Source organism: Vidua chalybeata, chromosome 34, assembly GCF_026979565.1.
Source record: "Vidua chalybeata isolate OUT-0048 chromosome 34, bVidCha1 merged haplotype, whole genome shotgun sequence".
In the NCBI taxonomy this organism is placed as follows: Eukaryota; Metazoa; Chordata; class Aves; order Passeriformes; family Viduidae; genus Vidua; species Vidua chalybeata.
Window position 1 is genome coordinate 932,071 of NC_071563.1, and position 12,238 is coordinate 944,308.

The 12,238-nt window shown below is 55.3% G+C and overlaps 1 protein-coding gene, 1 long non-coding RNA gene and 1 pseudogene across 2 annotated transcripts; all 3 read right to left on the reverse strand.

The window, feature by feature from the left end:
• Window positions 1-1,219: 1,219 nt before the first annotated feature.
• LOC128802189 (uncharacterized) lies at window positions 1,220-4,855 on the reverse strand. Its single transcript, XR_008435350.1, has 3 exons — window positions 2,473-4,855; window positions 2,247-2,365; window positions 1,220-1,431 (listed from the first exon to the last, which is right to left on the reverse strand). It is a non-coding gene; the product is annotated as an uncharacterized LOC128802189 (long non-coding RNA).
• Window positions 4,856-8,606: 3,751 nt separating this feature from the next.
• Window positions 8,607-9,242, reverse strand: LOC128802183 (olfactory receptor 14J1-like; annotated as a pseudogene).
• On the reverse strand, window positions 8,607-10,500 carry LOC128802184 (olfactory receptor 14I1-like). The gene is made up of 2 exons (XM_053968431.1): window positions 9,920-10,500; window positions 8,607-9,605 (listed from the first exon to the last, which is right to left on the reverse strand). Exons 1-2 carry the CDS (start codon window positions 10,099-10,101, stop codon window positions 9,248-9,250), a joined length of 540 nt encoding a protein of 179 aa, XP_053824406.1. The 5' UTR covers window positions 10,102-10,500; the 3' UTR covers window positions 8,607-9,247.
• Window positions 10,501-12,238: the final 1,738 nt, after the last annotated feature.

The window sequence follows — 12,238 nt, forward strand, 5'->3', positions numbered from 1 at the left end:
ACACCTGCGTGTGGTGTGGGCAGCTGAATGATCTGCTCTGCCCGGTGGCAGAGCTTAAGGAAGAAGTGGAAAGGCTGAGGAGCATTAGGGAGAGCGACACAGAAATAAACTGGTGGAGTTACAGCCGTCCAACCCTGAGAGAAGCTCAGCAGGAGCCAGAGGAGCCCTGCCCTTCTTGGCATCAGGCAGAAGGAGGAGACCTAGGAGACAGTGGGGAATGGAAATGGGTCTCTGCTGGGGAGGTCATAAAATTCCGTCCTGACCCCCACCACCTACCCAGGTACCCTGACAGAATAGGTATGAGGCTTGGCTCCAGAGGCTCTGCCAGATGACACTACAGAAAAAATTCTGCCTGGAGAGTCTCCCAGTTGCACTTGGTCTGTCACACAGGTCACAGCCTCAAGCATTAAGAGGAAAAGAAGGGTAGTGGTAGTAGGTGACTCCCTTCTAAGGGGAGCTGAGGGCCCTGTAGATCGACTAGATCCATTCCACAGGGCAGTCTGCTGCCTCCCTGGGGTCCAGGTACAGCAGGGATATCACCAGGAAGTTCCCTAATGACTAAATGAACTTCATCTGTTCACCACTGTCTGGGCTACAGTGACCGTGAAAGAACAGAGTTCTCAATATTCGGTGAAACAAGGAGGGGCATCAACAAAACTTCCACTCTGGACTTCTGGAGGGCAGATTCGGCCTGTTCAAGAGACTGATTTGGCGAGAACCCTGGGAAACAGCCCTTAAAGACAAAGGGGTCCAGGAAGGATGGACATACTTCAAGAAAGAAGTCTTGAAGGCACAGGAACAGACTGTCCCTGTGTGCTGAAAGGCGAGCTGACAGGGAAGACAACCAGCCTGGATGGGCAAGGAGCTTCTGAAGGAACTAAGGGAAAAAAAGAGGGTGTATCGCCTTTGGAAAGAGGGTGAGCTGTTGAAGGATGTTGCCAGGCCATGGAGGAAGAAGATCAGAGAGGCAAAAGCCCAATGAGAACTTGAGGAAATCCAGTCATTGCAACCAACCTTTCCTTCCCAAAATGCCATCCTTGGTTGGAGTATAAGTGGAACTGGAATGCTAAGTGCTGAGCTCCTGAAGCCAGCAGGGACACACACCTGAGAGCCAGGCATGGTTTCCTTGGCCTAAAGCACTCAAAAGCACCAACACCCCCCTGAGGCCACACGTCAGTTTTAGCCGTGGGCCGTGTATCTCACTGAAATGGATCTGTCAGACCAACCTCCTCTTCTCTTTATTCTCTTCTTCCTCAGTAGGAAAAGCCTTCCACTGGAAGTGGGCTGTGACGTTACTCCTGTTTTTAATGAACATGGTTGCGTGGTTGGACATGGTGATGAAAGTCGTCTCAACCTCCATGAAATTTGTGCTCAACCCAACATGGACAGCTCCAGCTTCTCCGTGGAGCTCTGTGTGGATAGTTTCTTCACCTGGAACAAAGCAAAGGGGAGTCTTTGCTCAGCTCAGTTGCTGATGGAAGCACAAGGACCAGAGCAAACTGCAGGTCACAGGATAAAGTGTCACAGCTTTTAGCTGAATGAGCAGTTCCATGGATCAGTACATTTATCACATCCTGACAGCTCTGGGGGTACAGCGTGAGGATGTCCTGGGCACCTCCTTAAACACCTGATTTCTGAGAGTGTTTGTGCAGATTTGACCCCAAGGTGACAGCACGTACAGTGAGATTTGTCAATGTGCTCCAGTGACCCACTCAGATCACCGGGATTTCTGCATCAAAGTCCTTCAGGTGACGCTGAGGAGCCCAGTTCAGTCCTGGCTTGCCCAGGGTCTGCCCTGGGCATCCCACGAGACTCCTGTCTCTCCTGATCCCTTGGATCCCTTGTTGCTGACCAGCAAATATGCCTGGGGGCATGTGGGCAGCAAAAGGAGGCCCAGAGGAACAAGGTCGTGCAGAATCAGGGTTCCTCCTTCCCCCACTCAGCAACTCCCAGCAAAACAGGAGTGCAAAAATCTTAGCCCTGTTAGAGGAGATCCACTTTATCAAGCCCCTAAACACCAAGGGGCTTGATAAACACAACAGAACAGTTGATCACACAACAGAAAACAGTTATCAACACAACAGTTAATAACACAACAGAAAACTCTGTTTTCTTTGGGGTAAAGCTGGAACAGGGGAGGGACCTCTGGAGGGAATGGAGGGGGATGGGACAATCCCCATGGGATGGGACAACAGGGAGCGATGGTGGAGAAGTGTCCTGTGCCCCGTGCAGGGCCCAGCACTCACCGGTGTTGCAGCACAGCCACCCGGAATGGTCACCGGTCGTCAGCGGGTGAAATCCCACTGTCACCCGCATGCTGTCGCCAGCGCCCAGAGTTCCCGTGGTCGGAACCACGGAGAAAGGACTGCAACACAAAGAGAGGGCAGCAGCTGCAACGCTCTGCTTCCTTTTGTTGCTCTTTCCCAGCCCTGTTATCACCCAAAGGTGTTTTGCACAAGGACAGATCCTCACCTCTGGGTGCTCAGCTGGTAATGAGCTGCCCGGTTACCGACATTGCGAACCAGCAGAGTCTTCTGGGTGCTGTACTTGACCGGACAGGCCGAGAAGTCCAGCTGGTCAGGGAAGTTCAGGATAGCTCGGCCACCAATGGCCCGAATTGGCACAACTATCCTTTCACTTTCAGTGATGCAGACAAGCTGGTGGGAATAATCCTGCAGGAAAAGAAACTAGCGGGCAGAATGCAATTAAACCACATCTAAGTCTATTTAAAATGTAGCAATCGGGGATCTAATACAATCTGATGGAACTGGGAAATCACACATAGCCATGAGAACAAAAGGTGACCTGAGAGACAGGGGGGGAAATAATCCACCACCTTTCTTGTGTTCAACTTAAAGAAGAAAGACTGGACAGACTTAAGTGACCCAGTAATAAACTTTTGCTTATATCTTATGAGACGAACAGATATTAAAACCTGTGCCCCTTTCCATCAGTTGTGTGCCCATGAACAGGCAGTTCTCCTTTAGGGCCCCAGTACCCTGAGGTGCTGAGCTGGGATTGGCTCTCTCAGAGAGGAGCTGAGGGAGAGCAGAGCACCTTGTAAGCTGAGGCATCTGCTGGAATTCCATGCCCTGCCCATCCCACAGCAGCCGTGCATTTCTCTCCTCCAGCCTTGGTCTCCAGTACAGCCATGGAGGCTCTTTGGGCTCTTGACTGTTCCTGCAGCCAGCAAGGGCAGCTGAGCTCTGCCTTTGGCACAGTCAGCCCTGGCCAGCGCAGGCCACGCTCAGCAATTCCTTGTCTGTGCCCGGCCTTGCTGCCAGCCCCGGCAGTGGCTGCGTGGCCCCTTTGTGGCCCTGTGCTGGCCCAGCCATGGTGCCACAGCCCCTGTGCAGGCCCAGCCCAGGACAGGAGCATTGCGGCTGGGAACGGCCCCTGTGCCGTGGTGCCCACGGCAGCCTTGGGGCTCTGTGCCCCATGGCCTCCCTGCTGGGCAGCCTCTGCCAGCTCCTGCCCAGCCCGTGGCACCTGTGGGGCTGCACAGACAGCCCTGCCCCGGGCTCTGCCGGCCTCTGGGCCAGCAGAGAGGCCGGCCAGGGCTGGCCATGGCTGGGAACAGGCCCTGAGCATGCAGGAAGATGGAGCTGGGCCACAGCCAAACTCAGCCCAGGCCAAAGCTGGGCTCAGCAGCCAGGGCAGCCAAGGGCTGGGGACAGAGGCTGGCGCTGACAAATGTCCTGGAGCCCCTCCCTGCTCTGTCCATGCCCCCAAGGGCACAGAGCAGCCTCATCTCTCAGGCATTGCCTGTTTTCCATGCCTTGCACAGGCGCTGGCCCTGCCCCACAAGGCCTGGGCTGAGTCCTGCCCCTGCACGCTCAGCCAGGCTGAGATGGTCACTGATGGTTTCTCTGTCAGCCTCTCCCAGCCCAGCCCAGCTCCCTGCAAGCTCTGCCAGCTGCCCTGAGCTCTGTGCAGCACCAAGGGCCTCTCCCCAGCACAGCCCAGCCGGCTCTGGCCCCACAGCTCTGCTCAGGCCAGGCTGCTCTGGCCACTGGCCCCACGGCCTCAGCCCCTGCCAAGGGCACAGCAGCAGCTGCAGCTCAGCCAGGACTCAGCCCCAGCCATGGGGGAAGGGGCTTGGCCAAGGCACAAGGAGGCTCCCTGGCTGCCCTGCTCCCCTCGGGCTCAGGTGCTGAGAGCTCTGCAGCCCCTGCTGCCATCCCATCTGCCCAGGCCAGCACAAGAGCCCCGGCCTTGGGGCCCTGCAGAGCTGCTCCTGCTCCAGGCCCAGGGCCCATCCCAGAGCTGGGGCAGCCACAAAGCTGTGCCCATTTCTGCTCATTGCTGCTCTGATGAGGATGCATCCTCAGCCACTTGGAGGTTGCTGATGGATTTTACTACTCCACAGGCCTCTTCTTTCTTGAGTTCTTCAATTCAGGAATTCAGTGAGAAAAGCTCATAAACATTTGTTCAAAACACCCAAACAAGAGAAGCCCATGGGAATAATTCAAGTCTTCAGTTCTTCTGTGGTTAATTAGACAGATTTCAGAAGTGTATTCAGTGTGAATCTAATATACTGAAAACAATGAAGAGAGAATAGTTTTGTCCTGTTAAGTTTTCTCTTCCTGTTTAAAGATTGAGATCAGCAATGTCCAATTGATATTGATCCCCAGCACCTCCTAATGCAGTCTGAACAGATATGAAAATCAAGAGCCTTCATGGCTGACAATCAAAAACACTTTGTCCCTACCTCCACCCACTATTTCCCTCAGACATGTCCTGGCACTCAGAGCAGCTGAGGAATGGAGTCACATCCAGGGGTGTCCCCAGAGCTCAGGACTGGGGCCTGGTCATTGAAATCTCTTTATTGCTGATCTGGACAAGGGCATAGAGGGCAGCCTCAGTCAGTTTCCAGGTGACACCAAGCTGGGTGGGAGTGTGGCTGTGCTGGAGGGCAGGAAGCTCTGCAGAGGGCAGCAACAAATCTTCTACACTGGAATTAGGAAGGGCAGACTTTGGCCTTTTTAGGATTCTGATTTGAGGAGTAGTGAATCAGTTACTGATGTTTTTAAGGGAATCAAGCCTTAAAAGGAAAGAGGTCCAGGAAGGATGAAGACATTTCAAGAAAGCAATCTGAAGGGGGAAGGAGCAGCCTGTCCCAGCGTGCCAAAAGATGAGCTAGTGAGGAAAATTACTGTCCAGGCTGCCCATGCAGCTTTTTTGGGAACAGAGGGGAAAAAAGGACCAGCAACTCAGGAAGTGTTTATGGACTTTGTTTAAGGCTATGCAGAAAGAAATTAGAGAGGTGAAAGCTCTATTACAACTAAACCTGGTGACTTTGGAAAAAAAAATCTTTTTATAAAAAAATAATTATAGTTTTTTTAAATTAAAAAAATTAGCAAAACCAGGGAGGAGAATCTCTATTGGATGCAGTGGAGAATATAACTAAAGAGAAAGGGTCACAAGCTCAGTTCCTACACAGAGAACTAAAGATCAAGTAACTAAAGAGAAGGAAAAGGCTGAGCTATTTTACACCTTGTTTGTCTCAGTTTTCAACAAGAAGACAGGTTGTCCTCAGGACAAGTGTTCTCCTGAGCTGGTAAATGGGGACAGGGAGCAGAACATCCCCTGTAATCCAGGAGGGAGCAGTTGGGACCTGCTGAGCCACTCAGATACTCACAGGTGTATGGGATAGGATGGGATCCATGCTAGGGGGATGAGGGAGCTGGTGGATGAGCTCCCCAAGCTGCTCTCCATCATTTATCATCAGTCCTGGCTCAGCAGGGAGGTCCCAGGGGACTGGAGGTGCCAATGTGACCCCATCGCCAAGAAGGGCTGGAAGGAGGAGCTGGGCAGCTCCAGGGCTGTCAGCCTGACCTCGGTGCCCGGCAAGGTTATGGAAGAGATCACCTTGAGTGCCATCACAGGGCACCTGCAGGATGGCCGAGGGATCAGAGCCAGCCAGCGTGGATTTGAACATCTACACTGATGATCTGGATGAGGGGACTGAGTCCACCATCATCAAATTTGCAGATGACACCAAACTGGATGCGAGTGTGGATCTGCTGGAGGGTAGGAGGGCTCTGCACAGGGACCTGGACAGGCTGGATCCAGGGCCCAAATCCAACAAGGTGAGGCTGAACAAGTCCAAGTGCCGGGTCCTGCACTTTGGCCACAACAACTCCTGCAGCACTACAGGCTGGGGACAAAGGGGCTGGACAACTGCCAGGCAGAACGAGACCTGGAGGACTGATGGACAGCAGGCTGGGCATGAGCCAGCAGTGTGCCCAGGTGGCCAAGAAGGCCAATGGCTCCTGGGCTGGATCAGGAATGCTGTGGCCAGCAGGAGCAGGGCAGTGATTCTTCCCCTGCACTCAGCACTGGTTGGGCAGCACCTCGAGTGCTATGTGCAGTTCTGGGTCTCCAATTTAGGAAGGACATGGAGGGGCTGGAGAGTGTCCAGAGAAGGGCAGCAGGGCTGCTGAGGGGTCTGGAACACAAGTCCTGTGAGGAGAAGCTTGGCCGCCACACGCCAGTTATCCCTGTGGTAACTTTTCTGACACCTCCTGCTTAAAACCCAAAAAGCCAGAAGGATCGTGAGGCCCCGCTTTCGCGGTCTGTATTCGTACTGAAAATCAAGATCAAGCGAGCTTTTGCCCTTCTGCTCCGCGGGAGGTTTCCGTCCTCCCTGAGCTCGCCTTAGGACACCTGCGTTACGCTTTGACAGGTGTACCGCCCCAGTCAAACTCCACACCTGCCGCTGTCCCCGGAGCGGGTCGTGGCCGGCGCGCGCCGGCCGCTTGGCGCCAGAAACGAGAGCCCTCCTTGGGGCTCGCTCCCCCGCCTCGCCGGATACGTGAAAAAACGATCAGAGTAGTGGTATTTCACCGACGGCCGGGACGCCGGCGGGCGGGTCGCCCCGCCACACCGAGCGCACGCCCGGCCTCCCACTTATTCTACACCTCTCATGTCTCTCCACACCGCCAGACTAGAGTCAAGCTCAACAGGGTCTTCTTTCCCCGCTGATTCCGCCAAGCCCGTTCCCTTGGCTGTGGTTTCACTGGATAGTAGGTGATAGAAATGGGCCAGGAGACCAGCTCCTTTTAAAGGCCTTTATTGAGTGATCAGCTCTGGGTGGGAGCCCGAGGGGTCGCGCACACCGCCGCTGCTCCCTTTGGCGACGCAGAGGAGGAGGTGATCAGTTTTGCTTTGCAGCAGAACTGGGACTCCAGTCCTCGCGGGCGTGCCTAGGAAGACGTCTCCCGGCTCATTGACTAGGGTCCTCATCTCAGTCTGATTACCTTTAGATGGTGGTGATCTCCAAAACCTGGTTGATGGTACAGGTGGACAAAATTAACATAATATAAACCAACAAAAGGCAGTAAAAAGGAAACAACACTACACCTACTCTGGGTTATGCAGTTTTCTGGCCCTACTGGGGAACATATGTACAATGTCCACAGATGACAGGAGCGCTCTTGTGGAAAAAGTCTCTGCAATTGTCACTTGCCTCGATTTAGAGAGGCCAAGAGTGTTCAGAAGTTCAAAGTTCCCTTGGTGCCATTTCCCCCGCACTCCTAGGGGAAAGCCCATAAAGACAACGTCCTTTGCATTGGTGAAACTCCCAGCTGATGGGAACAAACTTTCTGACTGACTGCAGAGGCCAGGACAAAGCTGAGTGGTTTCCCTGCCATGCCACAGCCCTTCCTGGCCTCAGGGGCTGATGGCATTTGTGCTCCCTCAGGTTCATGTCCCCACACCAACAGCATGGCTGTGCTCCCACCAGCTCTGTGCGATGCAAACAGGAGCTCCTGAGCCAGTGCTGCTGTGTCTGTGCCTGCAAGGATGTGGCACCTCTGTGAGCTGGGGAAGAGGCCAGGGCTGCAGAGGGGGGATAATGTTGGCAGCTCCATGAGGACGCTCTGGGACATTGCCATGGGCTGTCCAGCACAGTGGGGAAGGACCAGCCCCTGCTCTGCTGTTCCTTCCCCTCTCCCCCAGGGCCCTGGCTGAGCACCAGCCATGCTGTTTGCCCCCAGCCTGCCCACGGCCAGCCTGGGGCTGCTGACGGGGGTTCTTCTCTGTTGAGCATTGGCCTGGCCGTGTTCTTGAGAGAGCCTGGGCAAAGGAGCCTGGAGTCCCCAGGCCCTGGCCTGAGGCGTCAGCACTGCCCCAGCAGTGCCCATGGCCTGTCCCTGCTGCAGCCCTGGCACTGCCACCCCCAGCACTGTGCCCGGCCCCGAGAGCACTCAGGCCCTGCAGCAACACCAGGGCCACCAGGGCAGCCGGGCAGTGGCACAGGAGCAGCACTGGCACCACCAAGTGCTGCTGCTGCTGGGCACAGCTGCTGTGCCAGCACTGATCTGCCCCCAGCTCTGCACACAGACATTGCTGCTGCAGCTCTAGAGAAGGCAACAAAAGGGGCATCTCTGCAAAAAACTTTGCTGGGAGATCCTTGAGTTCCTTTAAAGCCACCATGAGCACAGCCCCTCATTGACACAGTCTGTGGCTACAGGGAAGGTGGAGAGAAACAAAATGAGAAATGCCACAAGGAATGGCTTTCCTTTGTGGACTAGATGAAAAAAAAAATAAAACAAAGGAAAAAAAAAAAAAAACAAGACATAACCAACAAGAAGCATCAAAGGTGACTTTTATCCCAAGTGATTTGTGGTTTATTACAATTGATTTGCCAGCACTTGAATGATCCTGAAATCATCCAGCCATCAGTGTCCACACTGCAGCCTTGAGCTCCTGGTTCCTCAGGCTGTAGATGAGGGGGTTCAGGGCTGGAGTCACCACCGAGTACAGAACTGACAGTGCCAGTTCCATGGATGGGGAGGAGATGGAGAGGGGCTTCAGGCAGACAAATGTGCCAGTGGTGACAAACAAGGAGAGCATGGCCAGGTGAGGGAGGCAGGTGGAAAAGGCTTGGTGCCCTCCCTGCTCAGAGGGGATCCTCAGCACGGCGCTGAAGATCTGCACATAGGAAAAAACAACACAAAACATCCGAGTCCTAAACAGGCACTAACTGCAATGAACCCAAGTTCCCTGAGATAGGATGTGGAGCACGTGAGCTTGAGGATCTGAGGGATTTCACAGAAGAAGTGGCCTAGGGCATTGTCCTGGCACAGGGGCAGGGAAAATGTATTGGCTGGGTGCAGCAGTGAAAAGAGAAAGCCACTGGCCTAGGCAGCTGCTGCCATGTGGGCACAAGCTCTGCTGCCCAGGAGGGTCCCGTAGTGCAGGGCTTTGCAGATGGGCATGTAGCGGTCGTAGCACATGATGGTCAGAAGGGAGAACTCTGCTGAAATGAAAAAGACAGAAAAAATAGTTGGACTGCACATCCTGTATAGGAGCTGGTCCTGGTGTCCCAGAGGGAATTGTGGATGGCTTTGGGGACAGTGGTGCCGATGGAGCCCAGGTGGCTGAGGGCCAGGTTGAGCAGGAAGAAGAACATGGGCGTGTGCAGTTGGTGGCCGGCGCTGATGATGAGGCCGTTGCCCAGGAGGGCAGCCAGGGAGATGCCCAGCAAGAGGCAGAAGTGCAGGAGCTGCAGCTGCCACGTGTCTGCCAGTGCCAGCAGGAGGAAGTGGCTGATGGAGCTGCTGTTGGACATTGGCTGTGGCTGGGCATTGGCTTCTGCCCTGTGGAAAAAGACAGTGATGAGTTAGAGGAGATACCTGTAACCAAAATCAAATGCCATTTTTCCACCTCATGACTCAGCAGGAGTTTCTCCAATAAAGAAACAAAGCTTTTGCTGAAGCTCCCACTCTGTCCATGACAGGAACTCCTGTGCCAGTCTGGGACATCCCGGCTCTTTGGCAGCCTGGGGACTCCTGGGATGTCACCGTGGAGCCCCCGTGAGTGCCTGTGACAGATCAGTGCCTTTGCAACCCAAGGTCCCCTGGGATGTCACCATGGAATGGCTGTGACTGCCTCTGACCACACGGCTCTTTACCATCTCCAGAAGGCCCTGGGAGGTCTCCATGGAGCCCCTGTCTCTGCCTGTGACATTCCAGTTCTTGAACAGCCTGGAGACTCTTGGGAAGTCCCCATGGAACCCCTCTGAGGGCCTGTGGCAACTCGGTTCCTTCCTAGGCAAACATCACCAGCCCCCCTGTTGCTATGGTCAGTTTCCATGGCAACCTTCACCAGCCCCCTGTTCCTATGGTGGGGTGGTTTTGCATGGGAGGCGCTTATGGAAGAAATGCAAAGAGAAGCTGCTAGCAGTTTCCTCCATGTCTGACACAAAAAGCAATCAGTAATTAGCTTTGAGAATTGACAATCTGTTAAAGCCCTGAGAAAGCTGATAAGCCTCTGTGAACATGCATGTAAAAAAGGAAAAATCCTGGGAAATCCCTCTTTCTTTTCCAGCTGCAAAGAGGTAACTGGCCAGCCTGACCCTCATCTTGGCCTGGGACGGGCCAGGTGGCCCCTGCCGCAGGCTGGGCTCCTGCCTGGGGAGCCCACCAGGCCCCATCAGCTGCCGGGCAGGGGGAGGAGAGGCCGCGGGGCCGAGGTGTTAGCGGCTGCAGCTGCCAACATCTTGCCCTGTTACTTACTAAGGCTCGCCCTGCTGCTCGCCCAGGCCGAGCCAGGATCCGCCAGGCCCCAGGAGCAGCCCCGGGCTGGGCCAGCTCAGCCAAGATTCTGCCTCTGTTGAGATTCGCCCACAGCCACCGGGCAGGCGGAGGAGAAGCCCCCCGCTCGTTGTGCCGGCTCTGGCGATGCCGAGATCCCGGCTCGGCTCCGGCCGCCACCCCCGGCGGCCGCGGCTCTGCCCGGCCCCGCTCGCTGCGGCAGCACTGGGAGGGGATCCCATCCAGGTGTGATAAACTGTGGTAACTTATTTGTTCATCAAAAGAATTGGAATATTAAAGGAGGAAAAATAAAAATTAAAGTATAAGGGACTAGCCTTATACTAGCTTGTAGCAACTGCTACAAACCGCAAGGCTATAGATATATTGCAAAACCGCAAGATTACAAGTATGATTAATCACCATATAGGGAGCTTTTTGTAGTTTTTTTTTCAGACACAGGCTAAGAATGTCGGGGGATGGCCGGAGCTGATTATGAAATCAGCGACCACCAGGCAACAGCCACCGGACTAGACAACGTAGGAGTGCTCCAGGTACGCCCATCACCGTCCGGAGCCGATTGTGAAATCAGCGATCACCTGCCTCGACACAATGCAGAAACGACGCAGAGAGATGCTCAAGCTACGCACACCGCTATCGCAAAAGACACGAATGAAGAAACCTCCAAGAAACTATAAAAAGAAACTGAATAAGGGAGTGGGGTGTGGGGCACTGCAGTGTGGGACACTGCAGGAGGGGCGGATTGGAGACCCCTACCCACCCAGCGCTGTTTTGCTTGCTACTGCTTGCTGTAATTAATAAAATGCTAATTGACCTTAAAAAGGCTGAATCAAATTATTCGCCTCAATTTATCACACAGGGACCCCATGGACACGAACTGGGGGAACCCCGGGCCGGGCTCCGACAGCGCCACGGGCAGAGAACGCAGGGCCAGGAGAACTGGGGGGACACGGAGATTTAGGGGCTGGCGGGTCACGGGAGAAGGAAAGGGGGGACGGGAGAGCTGGGAACGGGGTCTGGGGGTTCCAGGATTAAGAAAAGGGGAGGCTGGGGTGGGTAGAGGTGGCACGGGCGGGGTTAAGGGGCTTCCTGTATCCAGGAAAGGGAGCTCCACGGTGTCCCCATTCCCAGCAAAAGGTGGGAAAACCCAGGATGGCTGGGACTAGGGGTCCCGGGTGTTTTCGGTGTTGAGGAAAGCAGGGGCTGGCTGCTGGGAAAGGCAGGAATAGGAGTCCAGGGGGTCTGTGGGCGAAGGAAAAGGGGGCTCTGGGGCTGAGAGAGGCGGGATGGCCGGGAAGGGGGTGCAGGGGTTGTTGGTGCCGGATAAGGGGGTGCAGGGTGGAACCCGTGCCGGGAATGGGGGTGCGGGGGGATGGCGGCGCCCAGGAATGGGGGTTCAGGGGCCCCTCGGTGCTCCGGAACGGGCGATCAAAGAGTCCCGGTGCCGGGGGTCCCTCTCACCTCTCGCCGCCCCCCCCGGAGCCCCAGGAGCGCCCCCAGCCCCAGCGCTGGAGCCATCGCTCTGCTCCGCTGCGGCCCCGCCCCCAGAGCCGCCTCCGGCCCCGCCATTGGCGCCGCTCTTTGCTGCCCGCCAATGGCAGCCCGAGGCTGCAATGACGTCACCGGTCACCGGGCAGATCCCGGCGGCGCAGGGCGGGAAAGGCCGAAGCAAAAGTGCC